This window comes from Cryptomeria japonica, chromosome 3 (assembly GCF_030272615.1).
Source record: "Cryptomeria japonica chromosome 3, Sugi_1.0, whole genome shotgun sequence".
NCBI classification, from domain to species: Eukaryota; Viridiplantae; Streptophyta; class Pinopsida; order Cupressales; family Cupressaceae; genus Cryptomeria; species Cryptomeria japonica.
Genome location: NC_081407.1, coordinates 890,443,020 through 890,467,316, shown reverse-complemented (window position 1 = coordinate 890,467,316; position 24,297 = coordinate 890,443,020). Strand labels below are relative to the sequence as shown.

At 40.2% G+C, this 24,297-nt stretch overlaps 1 protein-coding gene across 5 annotated transcripts in view; it reads left to right on the top strand.

Annotated features, from left to right (window-relative positions):
- The window catches only part of LOC131059747 (structural maintenance of chromosomes flexible hinge domain-containing protein GMI1), a 411,868-nt gene that overhangs the window by 134,540 nt on the left and 253,031 nt on the right, over window positions 1-24,297 (top strand). For all 5 annotated transcript variants that reach the window (XR_009110235.2, XR_009110236.2, XM_057992783.2 and 2 more), the window contains one exon: window positions 5,066-5,116. Coding sequence is in view for 3 of the 5 variants with exons in the window: in XM_057992783.2 (XP_057848766.2) it covers window positions 5,066-5,116 (51 nt within the window). In the remaining 2 variants the exon portion in view is untranslated. The remainder of the gene's footprint in view (window positions 1-5,065; window positions 5,117-24,297) is intronic.

The following is a 24,297-nucleotide window of genomic DNA, read 5'->3' as shown; positions in this document are numbered from 1 at the left end:
GGCTTGCAGGCCTGTCAGGAGATATTTTGGGGTCACTTATGGTGCTTTTATGAGCTTTTATGGTTGTAGCATGGGTTGGCTTGACTTTTGGCCCATGTTTCTCCCTTTCAGACATGTTTCAGGTCGTTTAAAAGGGGTTTTTCGTTTCTACTCGCCCAAGATGAGGTGGATTATTGTATTCATTATCTGCTTTTTAGAAGGCATATATACCACAGGACTTCACTTTTGTAAGGGTTCTTCTTCATTCATCTTTTTGGCAGATTGTAATTTTTGAGATCTTTCTGCATGAGGGAATGTTTTTGTAACACATTTTCAGGAATAATAAAGTTTGGTGATACCTTTTTGCAAGGATAATAGCTTGTACCTTCTCAATTTTTATGTTATTGTGTGTCTTTAGTGTTAGGGAGTTCTTTGTGGTCTGGTTTTGCCCCCCTTAAAATTGTACTTTCTGTTGATGCCTTATACAGAAATACATATACTCTTGCAGGTCATAAGCTGTGTTTTTCAGTAATTATCAGTCTTAGGTTGTAAAAGGAGGAGTTTTTCCTCTTAGGACTGTGATTATCTAGCCTTCTTATGAAGTATTGATGCAGAGATTATGGGTTGCTGGTTAGTGTAAAAGAGCTTCATTATCAATGGTATACTGTGTATCTTTTGCTTATTTGAATTTCAACATATCATCTGGTGCATCACCTTAGGTTTAGATTTTAGTTTCATATGTTCTCCTCACTCTTTTCCTTGAAGAAATTGTTAGTTTAGGTGAAGAATTTGAAAAGAACCAGCTTACTCTGGAGGTCCACTTCAGTCATCAGGTTACCCACAACCTCGAAGTGTTCCCATGTTTCAATAGGCAGCTGGAGTTCACAGCTTTAGCAGAGGGTGTAGGCTTTATTGATAACAGGAACATGTAGCAGATCATAGCCATTCCATCCCCGCCCCAGACTGGTTGATAGGCAGGTTGGGGAATGAAGTAGAAGGAGGAACCAATCCTGCTTAGGAGTTAGAAGAATTATTGAAGAGGATGGATCGACGAGCGGAAAGAAAGGCTCCTCGGAAGATTTCCAAGGTGGTCAGGGAAGTGTCTGGATGCCGGACCTTGCACATTGCTGAACCTGCAGTGGATAAAGATAGGAGTGAGATTAGGCAGGAGGATTACGTCATTAGACAAGTTGATCTCGGCCATGCTTCCACAGGTAAAGCAGTGGGAGACTTTGAAGATTCCTCCTTAGCCATAAAGGAGAAGTTGCTGAAATCAAAGGCAAAATGTAAGCGGCCAAGGGAAGAAAATAGAGTCCTATGCGAGTACGTCAAGAGTTTCAAAAGACCCCTCAAGGAGGCAGGACCTTCATTCACTCCTCCCTCCCTTCCCAAGGGAACGGTTGATGATGCAGAACTTATTAGAGCAATAGCGCAAAATTCCCCGGAATGGGTAGAGGATGTATATGCTGAGGCAGGAAAATTCATTGAGGATCTAGCTTAGCTTCATTCGAGGTTCATGGCCCTCCTAAACAGATTACAGACAATAGGAGTACTATGGGAGGATGTAGACGTTTACCAAGACTTAACCAATTCGCGACTTAGGGCTCTGACGAAGACTCCAAGGCAAACTCTGGTGGATGGGAAAGTGATCCAAGAAAATGAAGCTTATGACTTTCCCCGATGGTTCTACACCATCTGTTCCGGAAAGAACACCCTTGACAAATTTAGCATTGACTCTGTCACCTTGAAGGAGTCTATCAGAGGCGTACAGGATGTAAGAACCCAACTTGGCTCTCCTCTGCTGACTGTTTCTTTTGAATGCAATAGATTTGAATTCGTTTTGGTTTTTGAATGTTTATAGATTTTTTTTGTGTTTTTTTTTTTTGGTAATAATGAGCAATGAAACAATACTGGAATAAACTCCTATGCTTAAAATAATATTGGAACAATAATATTACTGCTGGAATTAATTTACGAAACTATCAAGGGAATGTTTGTTCTGTTTTATGGCCAATATGCCTGGAAAACAAATTCATTACAATGTAAGATAAAAACCTGATTTTTGCTGTCCCAGTAGTTGAAAAAAATCTGCCAACTGCAAATTTTAATTTTTTTGAAAAATTACTGTTCACGCGGCACTGTAGCAATCCGTACGGCGGCACTATTCACGCGGTACTGTTCACGCGGCACTGTAGCAGTCCGTACGGCGGTACTGTAGCGTTTACTGTAGCGCGGGTACTGTAGCAGCAATTGTATTTTGAAATGATTGCTTCAATTCTGATTTTTAATGGCTGCCAAATGAAACTGTAGGTCTGCAATTCATATATATTCGAAAATCTGCATACCCTAGATGTCTTCCCTTCTTTTTAAAGCCCAAATAGAACTCCAGAATGAAGCTCTCCTGAAATGCCAAATTTAGTGGATATTTCACCACCTCAAATGGTTGCAACACTGAAGAATTGTCGCTCTCCAATGGCTGACTGAATCAGAAACCCTTGGCTTCTTCTCCCAAGTTCATAACAAACAAATATCAATTCTCTGGATGGATGATATAAAATGAGCTCTTAAGTCCCTTCTTATTCTTTCTTATGAGAGCTCGAACACTTTCTTGGCCAATGTGGGATTAAAGACATATTCACACATTATAATATTAAAGTGACTTTATTATTATAAAGTTACTTTATAACTTTATAATAACATTAAAATATTTAAATAAATCACTTAAGTCACATTTAATTAAATTAATTAAATATAAAGTCACCTTTTTTAATTTTATTTTATTTAATGACTTAATAAGAAATTAATTTAATCAATTTCTCCTTATTTCTCCACTTAGCCTTTGGAGAATGTAAAGGCTAAGAACTCCAATGAGATGCTAAAAAGGTGGGGACATTACACAGGAGGACATCCTTGGTGCAATAGAAGCATTGTTTGCAAGGAAACTCAATGACGGCGGAATAATAGTGAACTCCCTGAAATCTCAGTTGCACGATTTGTTCATACCCTTGACAAATTCAGCATTGACTCTGTCACCTCGAAGGAGTCTATCAGAGGGGTACAGGAGGACATCCTTGGTGCAATAGAAGCTTTATTTGCAAGGAAACTCAATGACGGAGGAATAACGGTGAACTGCCTGAAATCTCAGTTGCACGATTTCTTCTTCGTAGTTTCATTCCCCAAGGAACATTTTGCAAATGTTTCTTCATTCTCTGGTGTAGTGAAGAAGACGCAGGAAGTCATGGCAGAGTGGGAAAGCTTCTTTTCTAGGATTGAGGAAGAAATTGCCTTGATGGAGTTTGACATTGAAAAGGTGCCAAGTGTCTCCATCGGAGAACTAGAAGCTGTCGTCGACAGATTCATTGCATACGCCATAAATGAACGAGATAATGGTCGTCCATTTTTGGACGAAAGCCTTTTGGCTGAATAGTAGTTGCGTACTTATTGCTGAAGGAATGTTGACTAGGCGTGGGTCCAGTCAATGCATGCCACCATCAGATAAAGAATCTTTTTTTGCATGTCGCCTTCTCATTATGGTTTTATGATAGATTCTTCGTGCATGTTGCCGTCACTTGGAAAATGGTGGGCATTTATGATGGTGTCGGTTATATTCTGGGCATAATCAACTTCATGGGGCACATTTAATGTGCTAGTGGGTGCTATTTTAGGCTCTTGTAAATTAATTGTGCATGGGCATAATGGGTTATTAATTGCCCATTCCCACCTTGTTGCACCTTGAGTGGGGAATCTTTAGGGCAAACCCTAATTAGGGTTTTGCATGTAATCATGGCTTGAGGCCTATATAAGGGGGTGACCCCCTCATTTGTAAGGAGGAGAGACTATCGTTAGAGATTGTTGCTAAGAGTTTTTGAAGAAAACACTTAATACATCGTTCAATTGTTGGTGTGTTCTTGTGTTGTTTTGGAGCTTGCATGGTCTCATTCTCTTCATAGATTAGATTTGCTTTCATGCTGTTAGACGAATTGGATTTGATTGGATCGCTTGTTGCAAAATTCGTGCTCATACTTTTGGTGTGCAGCTGATTGTTGCATACCGTGCAAAGTTAGCCTAAGCCTCCGTTATATGTGTATGTTTAACTTCGATTATCAGAAGAGATTGTTCGATTTGATGGTTTCTCTTGATGATTTGAAAATATTTAACACACCCTCTGAAGATTGCACCGCCTTGGTGTAGTTGTGCGTTGCTGGCAAAGCGAAGCCTGGTTGGATTTTGTGCAAGTTACCCCGCCTCCTTGTTCATAGGATTAGATTACTTTTAGTCTAGTTTTTCTCTATCCTATTCCTATTTACTTTTTGCATAATTTGAAAATCCAAAAGATTCAAAAACTAGAGCTTACACTGCAAATCTTCGGTACAGAAATCTTTGAGCTTGCATAAGTTTTTTTCAACATACGTAAGGCCCCTTGGGTTATCGGCAAACCTATCAAACAACTGAGTCACATCAACGCACTGAACGAACCTTGGAAATTAGCCATTTCAACTTTAAGTAATCCTAGCATACGGACTAATCTTGATCAAGAGAGGATAAGGTGACCGTTGGTGACTTTATTTTGTAATCACTTAAAATTCAAGCGTAGTGATTTTGGGTATTGTGAACAATATAAATTATATTAATTTTCATCTCTACATTCTTTGCCTTGAATTTTCCTCCATATTTGAAAAAAGGAGAACAACTGATTGGTATTACATTGTCCCATGATAGTTTCTTTTAGAATTTCGTCATACACACTTCTCATATGCCACTTCAGTCAATGGGATTTGTTTCTCAAGATGCATGTGCCTCTAAGAATGATACATGTGCAACCATTTAGTATTTAGGAATAACAATTACTGTATACTAAAATTCTTTGCATCAAATTCCACATTGTGTTGTTTCTTTTATTTTTTCATGTGATATTATAAGAGGATTCTAGTTTATGGAATAATTCAGAGATCTTTGAAAGGCAAATTATATTTGTATGTGTTTCAGATCTTTATGGAAATAGGATGTATTTGTATTTATCTTATATTATTTATTAATGTGGAACATTTACTAATATTGTTTTCACTGATCTGATCTTCTATTATAGAATGATAGATCTGATGAATTAATGCGGACGAGTACCCCAGTAGATTTTGAGGTAATGTTTCTACATACAATATGCATTTATTTTGAACCTAATTTTTAAAAACTTATTCACTATTGTTGACATTAGAATCTGTGTTGCATTTTGTAGGAGTTATTTTTACAAAAGGGTTTTAGATTCATTTTAGAAAATTTTGTTATTGCCACCTTGCAGAATATTCTTAAGTGACATCTCAGACCAGCTGCTGTAATGCAGATATCAGTCTTTATCCCTTTGTAAAATCTCAAAGGAAAGTAGAAATATTTAAACATTTGTTCATGGGAAAGTGGGGTATGTTGGTGTGAGCATGTTATATTATCTCAATAGTTTCATATTAGGTTCTATACACATAGTTAACATTCTTAAGCTTGCTCAGGTCATTAAATTTTTGGGTTTCATATCATTGGATTAAGACACTTCTCATGGTCTTAATATGTCAAAGGGTTTCATCCTTGTTTTTATGACAATCTTTTTATGACAGTATATTGTATTGCTTCTATTTTGCAATCATTGAATTCTCTGGCTTAATAGCACTTCCGTTGCTTATTTGTTAAGTGGAAGGTTATTTTGGTTGCAAATGATCCTTAGGATATTATGGTGTTGAAGTTGAACAACTACTTTTACATGGTATGAGACATCTAGATATGCAATTTCCTTTCCTTTTTTGAGAGTTTTGATCAAGTGGTTTATATGGTACACCCTAGTGCAAAACAAACCTCGAGGTTGAGTTCTTAAGGTCAAAAAACCTATAAATCTATATAAGGCTTGATAGGGTTTGGAGTTGGAAAATTTTGGAGTTTTTATTGGGGTTGAAGAATTTTGTGCAGAAAAATATGTACAACCATATGGATCATAGTATCAAACAATTCTATGATGTTTAAGTAAAGATTATGATGGTAGATATCGAGAATAGGTAGGAAGGATCGAGGCTAAGACATCTTTTTCAACACATTTAGAAATAATCATGTATGAGGATCGTTTTCAATTAGAATTAAGTCATCACTGCAAAAATATCCAATATTTAAGGTACATAGTTTTTGTTAAGTCTAGAGATCAAGTTTTTAAAATTCTTAGAAAAACATTTTTTTTTCTTTTTTGCTCTTTTTTTTCATCCTAGATTTGAGGAGATGAGCATGAAAATCACAACTTTCTACTTTTAGGAAGGTTCTTGTTTGCATTGATTTCTTTTCTACTACAAAGTGGTGGATGACAGAGGTTGAAAGTTACCAAAGTAGTTTCAAGCTTTATCATGTGAAAATGGAATTATAAAAAGTGAAGGCAATGAGGAGCACGTTTTGCTAACGTTAGTGTTTGAAAATGAAAAAAGGGTATAAATCTGAACGAAATTTAAAGTTTAGAATTAATCATTCAACAGTTGGTGTTAATTATAACCAAAGCATCCATCGAAAAAACAAATGGGTTCCTAAATTCATTTAAGCACCTGTTGATGTGTTTTTTATGCACGTAACAATACAGAATAAATTACCAAAGTAATTTACCCTCTCTTGAACAAAATCACCTCAGATGCTAAGGATGAGATCAACTAATGTGATTCCAAGGTTTCTACATGTCAAGTCTTGACGAGTGGGTAAGTTCAGTGGTTGATGTGAATTGCTGTGTTTCACTTTGGGGACTTATGCAAATGTTTGGATTATCATGAATGATGTGGAATAGGTGTGCTGACAACTTAAGATTTATCAATAAGGCTCTGGATTTACTTCTTACTAAAAAAGGGGGAAAAAGAATAGGGTTCAGGAAATCTATTCTAATCCTAGGAATGTAGGAAATGGTGAATGGATTTAGTGGAATCAAACTAGGCAAGGTCTCACAATTAGGTATTGACACAAGCTTAGTGCAATCATCTAAGGTATACTTAATGATTTTCAAACTATTACCATCAAACGAAGACACCATCCAAGTTGATGCTTGTCAATGGACGCGTAATAGTTGAAGTTATGCTTACTCAAACTCCAGTTGACCACACAAGGCGCACTTACCAGCGGAAAGAGGCTAGTGGTATGGATTAAGGATTCCACACAAATATACTCAACAAATCTTCCATTCAATCTAACATACATGAAAATAAATTCTAATCTAAATTCTAATCTAACTTGGAGGAATTGAGAACCATGAATGCAAATACAACACTTGAAGAGCAAAATCACCAACAATTGAACAATGATTAGGATTCAAATAGCTGTAGCATATACCAACAATTCTACAAAAACTCTCTTACAAATGAGAGACAAAGGGGCATATATAGAGTCTCTTACAAAAATGGATGGCCCAAATTGATCTAAGATCAACGGCCGAGATCATGCCGACAAAACCCTAGAATTGCCCTAATTAGGGTTACATCAAAAATGGTGCCACCAACATATGGCCCAATAGAAAGATACCTAGTCATCATATAGAGAATCTTCTAGAAGATTCCTCCCTGCATTTCTCTCTCTCCTAGCATACTCCAAGAATCTAGCCAAAATTGAATCTAACTCCTCCATGGAAACGCTAGGCAAGGTATCTTGCTGTAAATCAATCACATCCAATGAATCCGAGCAAGCATTCTAAGTGTTCTCCCATTCAGGTATGAGCTTCTGCGAATTATGAACATGAATCAACAAAGAGACCAAGTCATCTATCTGACTCTTCTGCAAAGGGTCCAACTGGCAAAAATACATAAATTTTATCTTGTCTCTTAATTCGGCTAAGTGTAAACCACTAGCGTCACTAACATCAACACCCAATAATTCCTCAATCGAGGCAAGGATTTTCATCTGAATGTCTTGAATTAATCCTTCCATCTCCATACAACTCGATTGGGCATTCTCATAAGCTGATTTCTTCAAAGCTAGTGCACAATACCAGCCATGGAAATTATATATGTCTCCACTGTGCACAATGTTCTCGCTGACCAAAATGGGATTAGGAACCTTCTTCAATGCCAGGAGGCGTGGAATAGTCTTCTCTTGGATAGGCCAGAATTCTTCCCAAACTCCCTCCAAATACTGGATTCTGAATACAAGCGTTGTTGTCTTATCATATGCTTGGACAAACTGAGTAAGGAAATCATCTGCCTGCCTTCTTGTGCTTTCAATCCACTTTTCCACCTCGGAGTGTGAATGTATTCCATGGTCAACTGCAATAGGGGAAATAAGGGTGGGATCCTGTTGTGACCATTTCACACATCGCCCCATCGCAAATGGGGACCCCCTCTTTTTGCTTGTTTTTGTTCGTTTTCGCTTTCGTTTTTAGGGTTTTGTTAGTTAGTTAGTTGTCTGGATTTAGGGCCAAGCCTTAGGGTTTTAAATTTTGCCTTTTCAAGCCAAAATCCAGTCGCTTTTGAGAGCTTTTTGAGCTTCTTTCCTAGAAGCAAATTTTTGAATGCAATGAATTCGCCAAAATGGTCTAATTTTCAATTGGAATGTTCATGCAGAGCTTAAACTTGTCTAAAGGATGACCGTCAATGTGAATTTTTGTCTGATTGAATATTTTGACCAAATTTTGACTTTTTTGAAGTTTGATCCTGGGCATTGGAATTGATTTGTTTTCGCCTCGTGAAGTGTTAAAATGTGAAAAATCTTGTTATTTTGGCCTGTAGGAGCAAAATCGCTCCTGTCCCTCAGTGAAGGACGGGAGCTCAATTTCAAATATCTCATTGTCCTTGCAGAGCCCAGACAAATTTTACGTTTGAAGTGATGAAGAACGACGAGATCTTTTCATTGAATATAAATTGAAGATTTTCATGAGCACAGAAAGGTCTCCAGAAGGAAAATCGCTCCTGTCCCTCAGTGAAGGACCGGAGCTACAATTCAAATTTCGCCATGCCCATGCAAGATTTTGATAGCTCAGCAACTGGAGGACGTCCGAAGGAAGATACTTTGCCAAATGAATATAATTTGAGATGCAAAAAATGGAGAAAATGACCTATATTGACTAAATCGCTCCTGTCCCTCTCCAAGGGACCAGGGCGAGGTACCTAGTAGCTCTCGTCCCTCTCCCAGGGACCAGAGCGATTCCCTCCATTTTGCAAAAACCAGACAAGGGTCAAGACAAGTTTACGTTCAAAAACGAAGGAGAACATGGGATGAACGCATTGAATATAAATTGAAGATTTTTGGACGTCCATAACAGTGCTAAATGCCTAGTTCGCTCCTGTCCCTCAGGAAGGGACCAGAGCGATTTTTGATATAATTACCTCTTTTTGCAAAATTCCAAACAATGTCAAGGCATGGACAAATGGGGTGAAGAGGGACGAATCCGTTGAATATAAACTTGGAACCTGGCAAAGTAAGATGAAGGCCACAAAGGAAGGATCGCTCCTGTCCCTCTCCAAGGGACCAGGGCGATACAATGGTGAAGATACGTCCCTCTCAAGTTCAAGGTCGTTCCTCCGAAGTTCAAGGTCGACACAGGTCAAGACAAGGTGGCGAGGGACATTTCAAGGCGTCTTCATCATGCGCAAACACTCAAAGGACGTTAAAATGAAGAAATTGACACCCTATAACCTAGATCGCTCCTGTCCTTTGGTAAGGGACCAGAGCGATATCTACATAATGGCGTAGATTTCAAAAGGCGAACAAAGTTTCGAGCAACCAAGAAGGTCGAAAGGACGTCATTTCACGCAATGAAGTTGATTGCAAGTTGGTACAAACAAGAACAAGCATATAATGATGAACTTCGCTCCTGTCCCTCAGGAAGGGACCAGGGCGATGTTAGATGCATTGCCCATTTTATGCAAAATTTACGTAAGGACAAAACATTGCAATGTTCTGGAGGGTCCATGGTATGACAACAAGGTGATAAACAAGAGAGTTGAACGTCCAAACATCGCCAAATGGTGTAAAGGCCCCACATCGCTCCTGTCCTTTGGACAAGGACCAGGGCGATCCTATCAAAAGCGCTCATATTCCTCCAAAATCGAAACAAGACGAGGTTAAGCAAGACAAAGGAAGGCGTTTGGAAAACATCACAATGAAGGATCGAAGGTCAAAATGCATGTTGAACGTGAAAAAATCAAGATCGCTCCTGTCCTTTGGACAAGGACCAAGGCGATGCTATTAAAACACTCCCGTCCCTTCAAAGATCAAAGCGAAGCAAGGTTAGGTAAGGTGAAGGACGACGTTTGAAGGACATTACCATGAAGATCGAAGTACAAAGTTGACAAGGCCAAGGAAAACATGTGGATCGCTCCTGTCCCTCTTCAAGGGACAAGGGCGATGATCCTTATAACATCGAAAGTACCTTGCAAAAGCAAGTGGAAATAAGCGCAAAGGACACAAGCAATGATATTTCGAAGGTCAAAGGACGCAAGGTGAATGCGAGATGGACATGAAAACAAGAAGATCGCTCCAGTCCTTTGGACAAGGACCAGGGCGATATGCACTTAAAGGACACCCATATGCGCACACAAGGCGATCAAATTCGAAGGACCATCAAGGTGATCGATTTTTAACGTGGAGATGAAGGAGTTGGACGTAAGAAATGCAAGAATCATGCCAAAGATAGTGAATCGCTCCTGTCCCTCTCCAAGGGACCAGAGCGATGAGGTACGTCCCTTTGTTTTCCAATTTTGGCGCCAAACAAACAAATTTAAATTTCCTTAAATGCTAAATCGATTAAAAAATTGAAAATCCATTTTTATTTAGCATTTAATATGGCGTTATCTTTTATTAATTATATTTTGCCTTTATTAAAAATCGAAATTCTCATTTAAAAAAAAACGCAAGGCATTAATAATTAATTATTTAATTAATATAAAAATCGGTTTGAAGCGCCCAATTAGGCAAGTCGGCCTTGTTATTTTATTGCAAATCATTTAAAAAATGGTTTTATTTGTCAAAGTCGGCCTAAGAGGTGAAAGGGTATGAGCGCTATTTATAAGGGGAGTGAAACGTTCATTTTTACATAATCATTTTTACCTTCCTTCATGCGAATCAAGAAGAGGCGAATATAGTGCGAAGTGTGTTCAAAGGTGGTGCGATTTCAAACCAAAGGTGGCGCTAGTATCATCTTGTGTGGAGTGCGAATATTATCCAAGGTGGTGCGAGTTTCATTCATCCAAGGGTGGCGCGCTTAGCTATCAAAGGTGGTGCGATTCCAAACCAAAGGTGGTGCGAATTTGAAGATCACGCCTAAGGCGAATTTGCTAAAGACTTGGAGATTTATTTGTGCGAATTTGAAGATCACGCCTAAGGCGAATTTGCTAAAGACTTGGAGATTTATTTGTGCGAATTTGAAGATCCATTTGAGACCACGTCCAAGGCGATAAGTGAAGATCACGTTCTCTCCAGAGGTGGCGAAGTCAATTTTGAGGGGATCATATTGAAGATTATCTTATACCTCAAATTTTGCCTAGGCAAATTTTGTTTTTGCATTCTAGAGTTAGCTCTCTCTATCGAGGTATGGCGATTTTATTGTTATTGTTTTATTCATTCATCGTCATATTTCAAATTTTGAAATTTTGATTCTTTAAATCTCTTAGCTCAATCGTTGTATTTTAGGAAATGATAACTCTAGGGACTTATCATGAGGTTTCCTAAAATCTATCTCTCTTATTTACGTTATTTATTGCAAAATCTATTTCTTATAGTGAAATGTTGTGTAGGTATGGCGACCCCAAAGGCGGGAGCATCCACCAGTCGCTCGGCTCTCATGAAAGAAGATCAGAAGACTGAAGAGGTGGAGACCAAGATCGTGTCCAAGTGGAGCAACATTGGAGATACAAGCTTGGGGAACTTTAGCACGAAGAAGTTCCGAGAGGTCCCTTACATCGGCAAGCCATCACCTGTCGCCCGGAGAATAATAGAGAGTGGCATTATCAAGGCGGCCGGTTTTCCTCCAGCTATTCAGTGCCACGAGTTGATGATCGAGTGTGCCCGTCATTACAATCCACAGTCCAGGACAATTGTGTCCAATGAGGGAAACATTTTGGCGTACCTTTCAGAGGAGGCCATAAGTGAAGCCTTTCATCTTCCAGAGCACAGGGACATGATATACAAGAGCATTGAAGGAGCCAGATCAGTGTACGATGATGATCCAGATGCTTGTCTAAGCATAATCAACAAGAACTGGCTACTCAAGAGTCGTCCCCGTCTGAGCAAAGTACCGAACACACCACACCGGATCGATTTCCAAGAGGAGTACAGAGATTTGATCACCATGCTCAACAGAGTTACAGGAGCACCTCATGCCTTCTATTTTGAGAAATGGATGTTTTATTTCATCCAGGTGATTGTTCAAGGGAAGGGTACAATACATTGGGCTAGGATAATTAGCCATTGCTTAGACGTACAGTTGAGAAGACTCAGGGCTACTAAGTCCTTCCACATGAGTTCATACGTCATTTATGCCTTAATCAGGAGCGTTGAGTACGCAGGACTACCTCACAGAGGAGTGATTGGAAGAGGACCCGGCGAGGTCAGAGTTTGTGAATCCTATACCTACTTGCATCATCCACCAGGGAAGAACTACAAGTTAATCAATGATACTTTCACGATGAACATCACCAGGACGTTGCAAGGAGGGATTCACAACAGATTATCTCAGGATGCCCAGGAGTTAATCAAGAGGTACGGTGCTTGGTTCATTCAGTTTCCCAAGTTCACTTACATTAGAGTGTATGGATGTCCTTTACCTCCATATATGCTGCCGAGGTACCCGACAGATAGAATTGTGTTACTTGAAGTAACAAGGCAGTTGGCAGCATATGTGAAGGCATTCAGACACAGACATCAGAATGGAGTTCAGGTACCTATTATTTTGGGTAATTCAGTTGAGGTATGTCCCAATGTCTCAGCCATGGATGATGCAGAGAGGGAGTTAGCCTTGTATCCTTTTTCATCTTTTGCTTGGAGGAATAGTTTTGATCCTCATGGACATTTAGAAGAGACAGTCGGTAGAAGATTTAGACATGAGTACCAGATTGAAGATTTTATGATGAATCTCCTAGATGATCTCGAAGTGAAACGTAAGATACATTCTAGATTGCCTCTGGATTTCATCAGGAAATGTAAGATTTACAGAGTAGCCGACCAAGCTCAGGACAACGGCAGGCACATCCAATCTTCATATGATAGAGAAAGCAAGACAATAAGTTTGAATTGGAATGAGCCCGAGGCCGTGGATTTAGATGGATTGATGGCACCAGTCTTGTCTTGTACTCGCAGATGGGTAGATGTTCAGCACCAGAAGTTGAGAGAACAAGGCATAGCCATGTCTTTTACTTTGGAAGAAAAGCCAGCCGAAGGTGGAGCCAGTGTTAGTGAAGGCAATCCTAATCCTAGGAATTCAGGTGAAGGTAACCTTCGATGTGCCAGTGAGGGCAATCTCCATCCGAGAGGTTCAAAGAGAAAGGAAAGATCAGAAAAGAAAGAACCTTCCAAGAAAAAGCAAGGTGCCAACAAAGATCAGACACCAGGTATTTCTTCCAGGCCAGAAGATAAAACAGTTCGAGTGGAAGAATCCATGGAATCGATGGTACAGAATGACAGGCAGGAGGAAGAACAGGCACAGCATGTTTCATCCGATGGATCTCTCCAAGACTATGATTTAGAAGAAGATAATGAAGTAACATCTCCTCCCAGACAAGAAGAAGTAGTACACAAAGAAATTCAAGTTCAAGAGACAAGATCAAATATCCCAGATTGGTTGAAGGAAAGATTGACTAAGGTGATCGTAATTGAGGACGAAGACAGTGCAATCGATCTAGAGAGCCTTGTTGGACGCTCACATATGACAACGGAGAAGAAGAAGGCTACAAAGATGTCCAAGATGATTCGAGATGAGACTGGATCTAGAAAACTGCAGATAGCTACACCGGCAGCAGACAAATATGAGGGTGAGATCCTAGCAGAGGACTATCATATACAGACTATTGAGTTAGGACCATCCACAGCAGAGCAGACTTTAGATGATGCCACCGACACATTTGAGGCATTGAAGGATAAGTTTAGGGAAGAAGTAGAAAAGAATAGAAAGCTTGAGAGAGAGGTCGGTGCATGGAGAACATATTTCAGTCACATCAATGAACCTTTGGGACGTCAGGATCCAGTTAGATCACCATTGCAGGCATTGCCCCTTCAATCAATCAACGAAGCAGAAAGATTCAGGAATATGGTTCAGCGTACATGTAATTGGATGGATAGATCTCACACGGTGGCCATTGAGTTTATTACAAGGATGTCGAAGATCACCCATCAGGCTATCCAAGTCCTTGAGATAATCCACAGACTGATGGCAACAGTAGCTGCATTTGCCCACACCAAGGACGTTGTCATTCCTGTCTTGAAAGTTATAAGACATACATCCAGAAGAATTTTAGCACAAGAGAAGATCTTGGAAGGCGATTCTCACAGTTTGTTTCAGTGGTCAACCTTACTCCATATAAAGAGTGTTCTCTTTGAGGACATCAGTGTTAGATGTGGTCAAGTTGAGGAGGTGATCAATCCGATCCAGGACAGAGTATTTGAGGTACTTCGTACCATTCTTGGCAGAAGGATCGAGGTCGAGACAGATGTGGATTTACAAGAATTTGAAGATAGAATCAAGATCATCTTTCGCAAGGACGCAGATGTTACAGATGAGCAGTATGATCAGATGTATGCCACCATGCTCCTAATTGATAGAACTAAGGAACTTGAACCTACCTGGGACACAGCTCTTCTAGATGCATTTGATCAGGTTATCCACTTAGAAGAGAGTATCAAGAATCTTCCCGAGATTCCAAGCACAGAAATCGAAGGAATTGTGACAAAATTCATTGCATATGCTAAAAAAGAAAATTGGAAGGGGAATAAGATTCTAGATGAAAGGTTGTTACAGATGACATGACATCTTAATTCTCATTGGCTGATACCTCCTAGATTTTTGTGCCAAATTTAATATTTGGCTATGTATTTAATATTGTTCAGTAAAAAGGAGGTCATTTGTAACAAACCCTAATTAGGGTTTAGGTGTCATGATCTTGTCCATCGATTTACTTTCAATCTGGACCTTTCATTGTAACTGGGGATGCTATTTATACCCCCCTTTTTTCATTTCATTTGTATCAGAATAGTCAATAGAGAAATAGAGAATAGAGTTGTAAGCAATTTTTATGTTGTAGCAAGATTGAGTCTTGAAGAGAGAAGTTCAAGCAATTGTTGTATATGATGACTTGGAAATCAATAAAATATTGAAGTTATGGTGTTTTGTTGCAAGTTTCTTGAGTTATCTTCATGGTTGTTGGATGTACTTGAATCACGCTCAATCAAAGTAGTTTGTTTGAAAGACTAAGTGTGAGATTTGATATTTGGTAGGATTCGCAATCCAAACCACTAGCTTCTTGCTGATTGTAGGAACGCCTTGCGTGGTCGACTGGAAAACATTTTGAGTCCTTAACCTTCAAGCATTTTCGCATCTAGGATATGTACCTTCGTAGTAGTGTCCTTGATCTTTGATGCATTGAACATCATTATTACCTTAGAAGATCGCACTAATTTCAGTTGAGTTGTTGTCTCATGGCAAAATTGAAATTGGTTGAGTCTTGCCAAATCTCATTCATGCTAAGTCGTTCCTAGGGTTAGGCTAGATTAGACCTCTTAAGCCCTATCTTTTCCATTTTTTTTGAAAGTTCTTTTTAGATTAGTGAAATCTTCGAGCTATTGAATCCGTAAGACGCCTTGAAGGAAACAGCAAATCACATCATACCACTAAAAAGCTTGTCCACACGTGGAGACCCCACTAAAAGAACCTTGGAGTCCACCTAACTGATCCTTTTTTGCAGATCTTCAGCAGTTAGAGACTATTTTCTCAAGAGAGGATAAGATGCCTAATGGTATTTTATTCTGTGTATGATTGTGTACAAAATACACGTCAACAGAATTGGCGCTAGAAGGAGGGCTCTTTAGTTTCAAAGTTCGAAGTCCGAAAATTTTGAAAAGAGAAAAATATTGCAAACATGATCATGAAGTACGATGGTGTTGCCGAATGAAGGACTGAATCAAGTGGTGCAACCCAACTTGCAAGTAGGTAATACCCAAGAAGACATCATTTCCCAATTGAATCAAGTAGCTTGGAACGCAAGGAGAAGCCAAGTCGAATATAACAGAGTCAGAATCATCTTAGAGCAAGAGGAAGATATAGCCGAAGAACATCAAAGGGTCATAGCTAGGAATCTTCGCAATCAAAGGAACGTACAATAATCCTTGCAAGACTTCACGCTGGATCGCATTGGTTCATTCTCGCCCGAGAAACATCAAAGGTTGTTGAGGTCCACACCAGGCATCAAAGATCTAAGTGAACTTCAGTTTACTTCCAAAGCAAAGCGAGCTAAGAGAGAGGACACTCCCAAAGAGTTCGAACTAAGATTGGAAGGATCTCCTGAGTCATCACAAGTTCTCCAAGAACAAGTCCAAGCGGCGATCCAATTTAGTATCCAAGCAATTTCACAAACAAAGAGCCAAGCTAGTTCATCAAGTTCAGTTTCAAGAAATACAATGGCTCATCGTGCTCCACCACCACCTCCTCCTCCTCATGTACTCAATGGCGCGACGTGGCTAGTCAACAATCCATCACCATTGGAATTTGCAGTTTATCATGATATGCCAAAGAATCCCGAACACTTTTGTTCCAAGTTCAATGTTAGTGATTTCCATCGCACAGCAGAAGATCACATCAAGATGTTCGAGGACCTTCTTCGTAACAGACAAATTGAATATGGAGATGTGGCATGTAGGCTTTTTCCCTACTCATTGGGAGAAGAGGCATACTTTTGGTTTATTCATTTGCCTACAGGGTCCATCAGGACTTGGGACGCGATGAAAGACGCATTCATTGCTAAATTTGGCATCCCAACTACACCAGCGGAGTTATATAGACAGTTTGTTGAGGTTCGAAGGAGAGAGCATGAACCTATTACTTCCTTCAACGACAGATTTCACCGAGCCTACACAATGCTACGTCCTCCTTATCTTATTGCAGATCCAAGGGAAATTTACTATGGAGCCTTAGATCATCTCACAGCTATGTTCGTAAGGACACATCCAGCTCCGAATGATCTAAATGCGGCATACACAAGAGCCATTGAAGTGAGTAAGCACATGGGACAAAACATCACTGGACCACTACTACACATGGGGTCCGTCGCAGCACCTAACCAGATGCAAGCAGTTGGCACGGCTTTGGCCAACCAAACTCCAGTCATGAATCCAATTCCGCAAGCGACATATCCCAACGTACAGCCAGCGAATCAGTTGGTCCTTCACCCAGGAGCTCCAATTTCTCAAGCCCCACCCGCTCAACCTGTGTACCTGCAAAATGCTACAAATTCGTCAAGGACACAAGAAGAGAAAGATGAAATGAAAGAGCTGATTGAGCAAGTCAAGAAGTTATCAACTGAGGTCACCCATTTGAGGAACCAGAATAATCAACTCCAGAGCATGCAGAGGGCCAACCATGGCCAACACGCGAACAATCAGAATTTCCAAGGGAATAATAATCCAGGATTCAGAAACAATTATCAAGGAAATAACAATCAAGGTTTCCAAAGAAGACCATGGAATACAGCTCCCAACAATGGAAATGTGGTGACGCCCTTGGACAATCCACCAAATGCGCAAAGTCAAGAGAACCCCTCTTCGGGCAAAGTGTTTTTAGCCGAAGCAGCCTTGTCTAGTTGGTGTAGACTCCACAACACGAACCAACATTCCGAGTTGCAATGTCCTGAGTTTAAAATTGCGGCCGATATTTTCCAACAAGAGATGCGTACCACCAATCCACCTGAAAATCCTCCCACCACAGGGTACGAAATTGTTCCAACCACGCAGTATGGTCAAGCCATGATCGTTGAAACCTGCAGATATTCACAAGAAGAAATTAGTCAAGAACAAAATGGGAGATTTCCTCCAGAATCGGCCAATGGACCGATGTTACCACCAGGATCTCAGTTTCCGCCAGCATCTGCAAATGGACCTGTAGAGGATTCAGAATACTATTTCCCACCATTGAACGACAGTGTTTTAGTAGAAGGAATCAAGGAAGTATTCCACCAATCGTCAGGAGGTGCAAACCAAAGAGTTTATCACAGGAATCAGAGAAATCCCGAACCATTGACAACATCGATTCCTCCAAACAATTTTTCAACTCCGCCAGATCCCCAAGCCAGCAACGTCCCTGAATATCCACAAAACACTCAAGAATACAGACAAAGAAGAAATATTTCACCTCCTGCGGGAAATGAAATGAAAAGATTGGCCGCCTTGGTGTTAGATGAACTCAAGAAAGTCAAGGTAAGTTTACCGCTCTACGAGTTGCTCAAAGTGTCTGAAATTAAAGAGACAGTGATCAATAGTTTGAATGAACCTAGTGCAACGAGGTCAAATGTTCAAGCCACTATCAATGTGACTCAAGAGGAAGCCGATTCTCAAGAACAACCCGAGCAAAATGAGTGCATGGTTCAAACTATAACCTTCCCAGCTAAAAAGGAAGATATGTTAGAAGGAAAAGTATTACTCAAAAGAGGCGAAACCAAGAAAACTCAGCCTATAGTCAAAGAGAACCTCACTACTAACTTGGTTCTACCCGAGAAAGAAGTTACAATCAAGAAAGATGTGGTTAAAAAAGGAAAATCTGCAAACCAGGCCAGTCACTCAAAAGAGGAGAGCCCAGCAAAGGAAGATCACTCAAAGATCAATCAAATTAAACATCAAGAACCAAGTGAAGAAAATTCAGTGCCTTCTCAAGGAAAGGACGAACCGGCCCTGTTCCTACTATCAGTCAGAATATTTGGAAAATTATTACACAATTGCCTTTATGATTCCGGAGCCTCAAGCAATGTCATGCCCTTAGCCGTTTGTCAAAGACTGGGAATAACTCCCGCACCTACCAAGAGAAAAGTCACTCAGCTTGACAAGACAGAAGTTCCAGTCATGGGAGAATTGAACAACATTCACATGCAATTGGCCGCAGACCCAAGAGTCCAGAATTTTATAGATATATCAGTAGTGGATATTCCAGATTCATATGGAATGCTCCTGAGTCGAGATTGGTCCCGAAAATTGAATGGATATGTATCGACCGATTTCGCACACATGTGGCTACCATGGAGAGGAGTCCCGAACCAGATTAAAATTGATAGCACCCCAAGGTTGAGATTGATGATAACTGAATATGGAGAGGACAATGAAGTTCTATTTTTAGAATCTGACCTAGGAATATATAAACCAAAAGTAGAGGAGATCTTAATGATACAAGATATACAAGATAAAAATACCCAACAAGAGGTCATAGAGTCAACCGAGACCGTCATTGAAAGTGATCAAGGATCCGACCAAGAGGACGAAGGGATGTTTGAAAACTTCAGAAGGTTCGTACAAAGAAACATCCAGCAAAGTGTACAACTTGGCAATATAGCATCCGTCCGAGATCTGCTTCTTCCGAATTGGTGTAGAATCCACAATGCCGTCCACTCAGAATTATCTTGTGCTTTATGCCAGACCGCATTGGAGCAAGTGAACAAAAGGGTCCCACAGACACCAACTATAGAAGAAATTCAGGATTCAGAGAATGAAAGCCTTACAGACACCGAAAGTTCTGTGGAAGACGAAGTTTCGTCCGATACAACAGATGAAAGTCATGAAAGTCCAGAAACAGACAATCAAGAAAATCAAATATGGACCCTAAGGTTCGACGGATCTAAGTCCAAACAAGGATCCGGAGCTGGATATGAATTAATTAGTCCTAAGGGAGAAACATACCTTGCCGCTCACAGATTGCAGTTCCCTTGCACCAACAACGTAGCAGAGTATGAATCTTTGGTTCATGGATTACTGTTAGCCATCCAAAAAGGGGCAAAGATACTGCAAGTATACGGAGACTCAGAAATCGCAATAAGACAAATCAGGAAGCAATATGTCTGCCATGACAAAAGGCTAACTAAGTATAGAAATCGAGTCTGGGATCTAATTGAAAGTTTCGATGCTTTCAATATCAATTCAATTTATAGACATCAGAATCAAGTGGCCAATTCACTTGCACAGGCTGCGAGCTCATTGATTCCATTAGCGATGGAAGGGTTAAAGAAGTTTACCATCGAGTTAATATCAGTCCCTTCAGTCCCAGATAACATTACCAATTTCCAAGTTTTCGAAGACGACAAGCACATTCTAGACTTCCTAACCAGCACGGACGTCTTCTTAACACAGATCATAGATGAAGATGAAGTGGGTGAAGCTGAGTTCGATGCCGAAGGAGTCCTGAACTTAAAAACAAACACTATTCCGAAAGGAATGGTCGAATTAGAAAGGATTTTTGATCCTGACAAGTTGAAAGAAAAGAAGAATCACAGTGTAGAAGGCAATATGTGCGACGCGATCAATCTAGGTGACGAGACACAAGTTAAAAATGTTTTCATTGGAAAGTCCTGCACAGCGACTGAAAAGGATGGAATCCTAAAAAACATGAGGGACTTCCCAGATGTCATTGCATGGAGCTATGAAGATCTCAAGACCTACGACACTGCGATTATCACTCACACAATCCCGTTGAAGCCAGGAAGCAAGCCATTCAGGCAAAGACAAAGACCCGTCAATCCTTTGTTAGAACCGCTGATATACCAAGAAGTGAAGAAGTTACTCACAGCTAAAATCATCTTCCCAGTAAGACACTCGACGTGGGTCGCCAACCTGGTACCTGTTAGAAAGAAAAATGGAGAGATCAGATTGTGTGTGGATTTCAGAAATCTTAATAGAGCGTCAGAGAAAGATAACTATCCGCTCCCATCATTAGATGAAGTACTGCAGATCGTCAATGGATCGTAGATGATGTCCTTCCTAGACGGATATTCAGGATACAATCAAGTCCTAGTCGAACCTGAAGATCGAATAAAGACTGCTTTCACCACCAAATGGGGAACATTTGCCTATAAGAGAATGCCTTTTGGACTCATAAACGCCGGGGCCACATTCCAGAGAGCTATGGATATCGCTTTCAGAGATTTAATTGGTAAAAGCATTATTATATATATGGATGATATCACAGTTTTCTCTAGACAGAGAGAAGATCATGTGGACGATTTGAGAAGAGTCTTCCAAAGATGTAGAAGATACGGTGTCTCCCTTAATCCGAAGAAATGCATATTTGGAGTCACAGAAGGAAAGCTTTTAGGACATGTCATTTCAGAGAAAGGAATATCTATTGATCCTGAAAGGGTGAAGGCCATATCTACTATCAATTTGCCAGCAAGCAAGAAGGAGCTCAAATCATTTTTCGGCAAAATCAACTTCGTCCGAAAATTCATTACCGGATTTGCCGAGATTGTCAGGCCATTGAATGAAATGTTAAAGAAAGATGCAAAGGTCGAGTGGACTCCACAAGCCAGAAGAGCATTTGAAGAAATAAAGACCGCAATCATGGAAGCGCCAGTTTTGATTAGTCCTGATTATCTCAAACCATTTTATTTATATTCCTTCGCTTCCGAATATACTTGTGCCGCCATTCTCACCCAAAGAAGTGAAGAGAGGGATGAAAATCCCATTGCTTTCATGAGCACCCCGCTGAAAGATGCAGAATTGAGGTATCCAAATGTTGAAAAGCAAGCATACGCATTAGTAAAGGCAGTTAAAAAATTCAGACATTACCTCCTGAGAGCCAAGATTTATGCAATAGTACCTGATGCGGCAGTCAAGACTCTTCTCATGCAAAATGAATTAGGAGAGAGAAGAGGAAAGTGGGTCGCCATCATCCAAGAATTTGATATTGAGATACAACCCATGAAACTTGTCCGAGGACAAGCTTTGGCACAGACATTAGCAATAGATGGGCCAGGATTAGTCCAACAAATTTATGAATTAGAAGATGTCACACCTGATGAATGGTACAAAGACATTGTGACATATTTGCTTAATCACAGATGTCCTGCTCAGATGACACCTACACAAAAGAGAGCATTAAGGTTAAAGTGTCAACATTACGTGCTTCAAGGATCTGTTCTATACCGGAAAAATTATGAAGGAGTATACCTGAGGTGTGTTGGCAAAGACGAAGCAAAGCAGATAATTGAACATTTCCATTCTAAGTTTGGAACCGGACATGGAGCCAACCTCGCCACAGCTCACCAGATCCTAAGAGCAGGATATTACTGGCCTACGCTTTTTAAAGATACGTTCAATCACATTAAGACTTGCCACACATGTCAAGTCGCAGCTATAAGAGAGAGAAATCCTGCCATGCTACTGAATCCCGTGATTGAAGCCAGACCATTTGCGAAATGGGGAATGGACTTTATTGGTGTTATCAACCCCGCATCCTCAGCACAACACAAGTACATCATTACAGCTACAGATTATTGTACCAGATGGTCAGAGGCACAGGCACTTAAGGTTTGTTCTACTGAAGTTGTAATCAAGTTTCTAGAGGAGAACATAATCACGAGGTTTGGATGTCCCTATGCGTTGGTTTGCGACAATGGATCGGCATTCACATCATTGAGATTCTCAAATTGGGCTTTTGAGTACGGGATAACCCTCAAGTTTTCATCAAATTATTATCCTCAGGGTAATGGATTAGCAGAATCCACAAACAAAAATTTGCTCAGTGTTATCAAGAAATTATTAGAGAGAAGCCCCAGAGAATGGCACACCCAGCTGAGATTTGCTTTATGGGCAGACAGAATCAGAACAAAGAACGCATTAGGCATTTCGCCTTATTTCCTAGTCTATGGCCAAGACCCAGTCTTCCCTATGCAACTCAGGATTCCAACCTTGAGATTTATTCAGGAGTACATGGAAGACACTGATGCGGTACAAGCCAGGTTGACACAATTGATGAACCTAGAAGAGAAAAGAGATCAAGCACTAGATAACTTCGCTAAACATCAAGGAGTGGTGAAGAGATGGTTTGATCGACAAGCAAGAGTCAAGGCGTTCCGAATTTCGGATCTCGTCCTGTATTGGGACAAAGCGCATGAGAAAAGAGGAGAACATGATAAGTTTGATAAGCTTTGGAAAGGTCCTTATCAAATTTCAGAGATATTGGGAGAAAATGCATTTAGGTTGCAGACTTTAACTGGAGAGGACATTCCGTTGCCTGTCAATGGGAGATATCTCAAACACTATTTCCAATCCTAAAATGCCAAGGCCTTCCCTTGTACATAGCTAGTTTAGTTTGCTTTCGTCGTTTTCCGTTTGTTTGTTTTTCTCGCGTTGGTTTGCCTTTTGTTTTTCTTAGTTTAGGTGCTTTTGTTAGTTGTTTTTGTCCTGAGGGGTATACATTTGACATTGGGTGATTTTGTTATATAACGCTCTGACTTCCTGCTGGATTGTTGGATGCGTTTGGAAAATCATGAGGTCTTTTGGAATTACTGAGGGAGTTTCTTTTAATGAAGCTTTGAGTCAGGACATATTTGCATTGAAGTAGATTAGCTTATTGAACTCACGTATTATTGTCCTCCAGTTATTATATTTCACACACTTATAATCTCCGAGTCATTATGGTTTACAGGCGAAGCTGTGATCAGTGAAAAATCTAAAGTCTAGCTTCAGCGCCACCGCAACCCTCAAACCCTAGTGAGTTTCGTTACTCACAAGCCAAAGAATTGACAGAACTGAAAAGCAGTATCAAAAGAAAAGTTGAAAAGATGAGAAAAAATCAAAAGAAAAGAAATGAGCTAAAAGGAAATATCAAATTGGCTAAAGGGAATATGCGAGTAACTCCATCGGGGCTATAGACGCCTGACTGGCAATGGAGCAATGTTCGTGAGCTTGCGGCGATAACCTCGTCGGGACTATGGACGTCTGACTGGCAGCGAGGCTCTATCCAGGATGCTTTTGGAGTTTAGACGAACCATGTAGCTTATCACAGGGGAACCTGAAGATCATGATTGTCTTGTTGAGGGGAATTAACGCATTTGCACACACATGGGTAACTGTGGATTTGATACTTTGTCTCAATATGATGGTCTCTTCTTGTAAGTGTTTCTTAACTCCTGGTTTTGTTGAGGGAGGTTTTCTGAGTCTTCTTTTAGAAGGATTGATTCCCAAATGTTTTGCAACATTTCTCAGTGGTGTCGCCAGATGTTGTGACCATTTCACACATCGCCCCATCGCAAATGGGGACCCCCTCTTTTTGCTTGTTTTTGTTCGTTTTCGCTTTCGTTTTTAGGGTTTTGTTAGTTAGTTAGTTGTCTGGATTTAGGGCCAAGCCTTAGGGTTTTAAATTTTGCC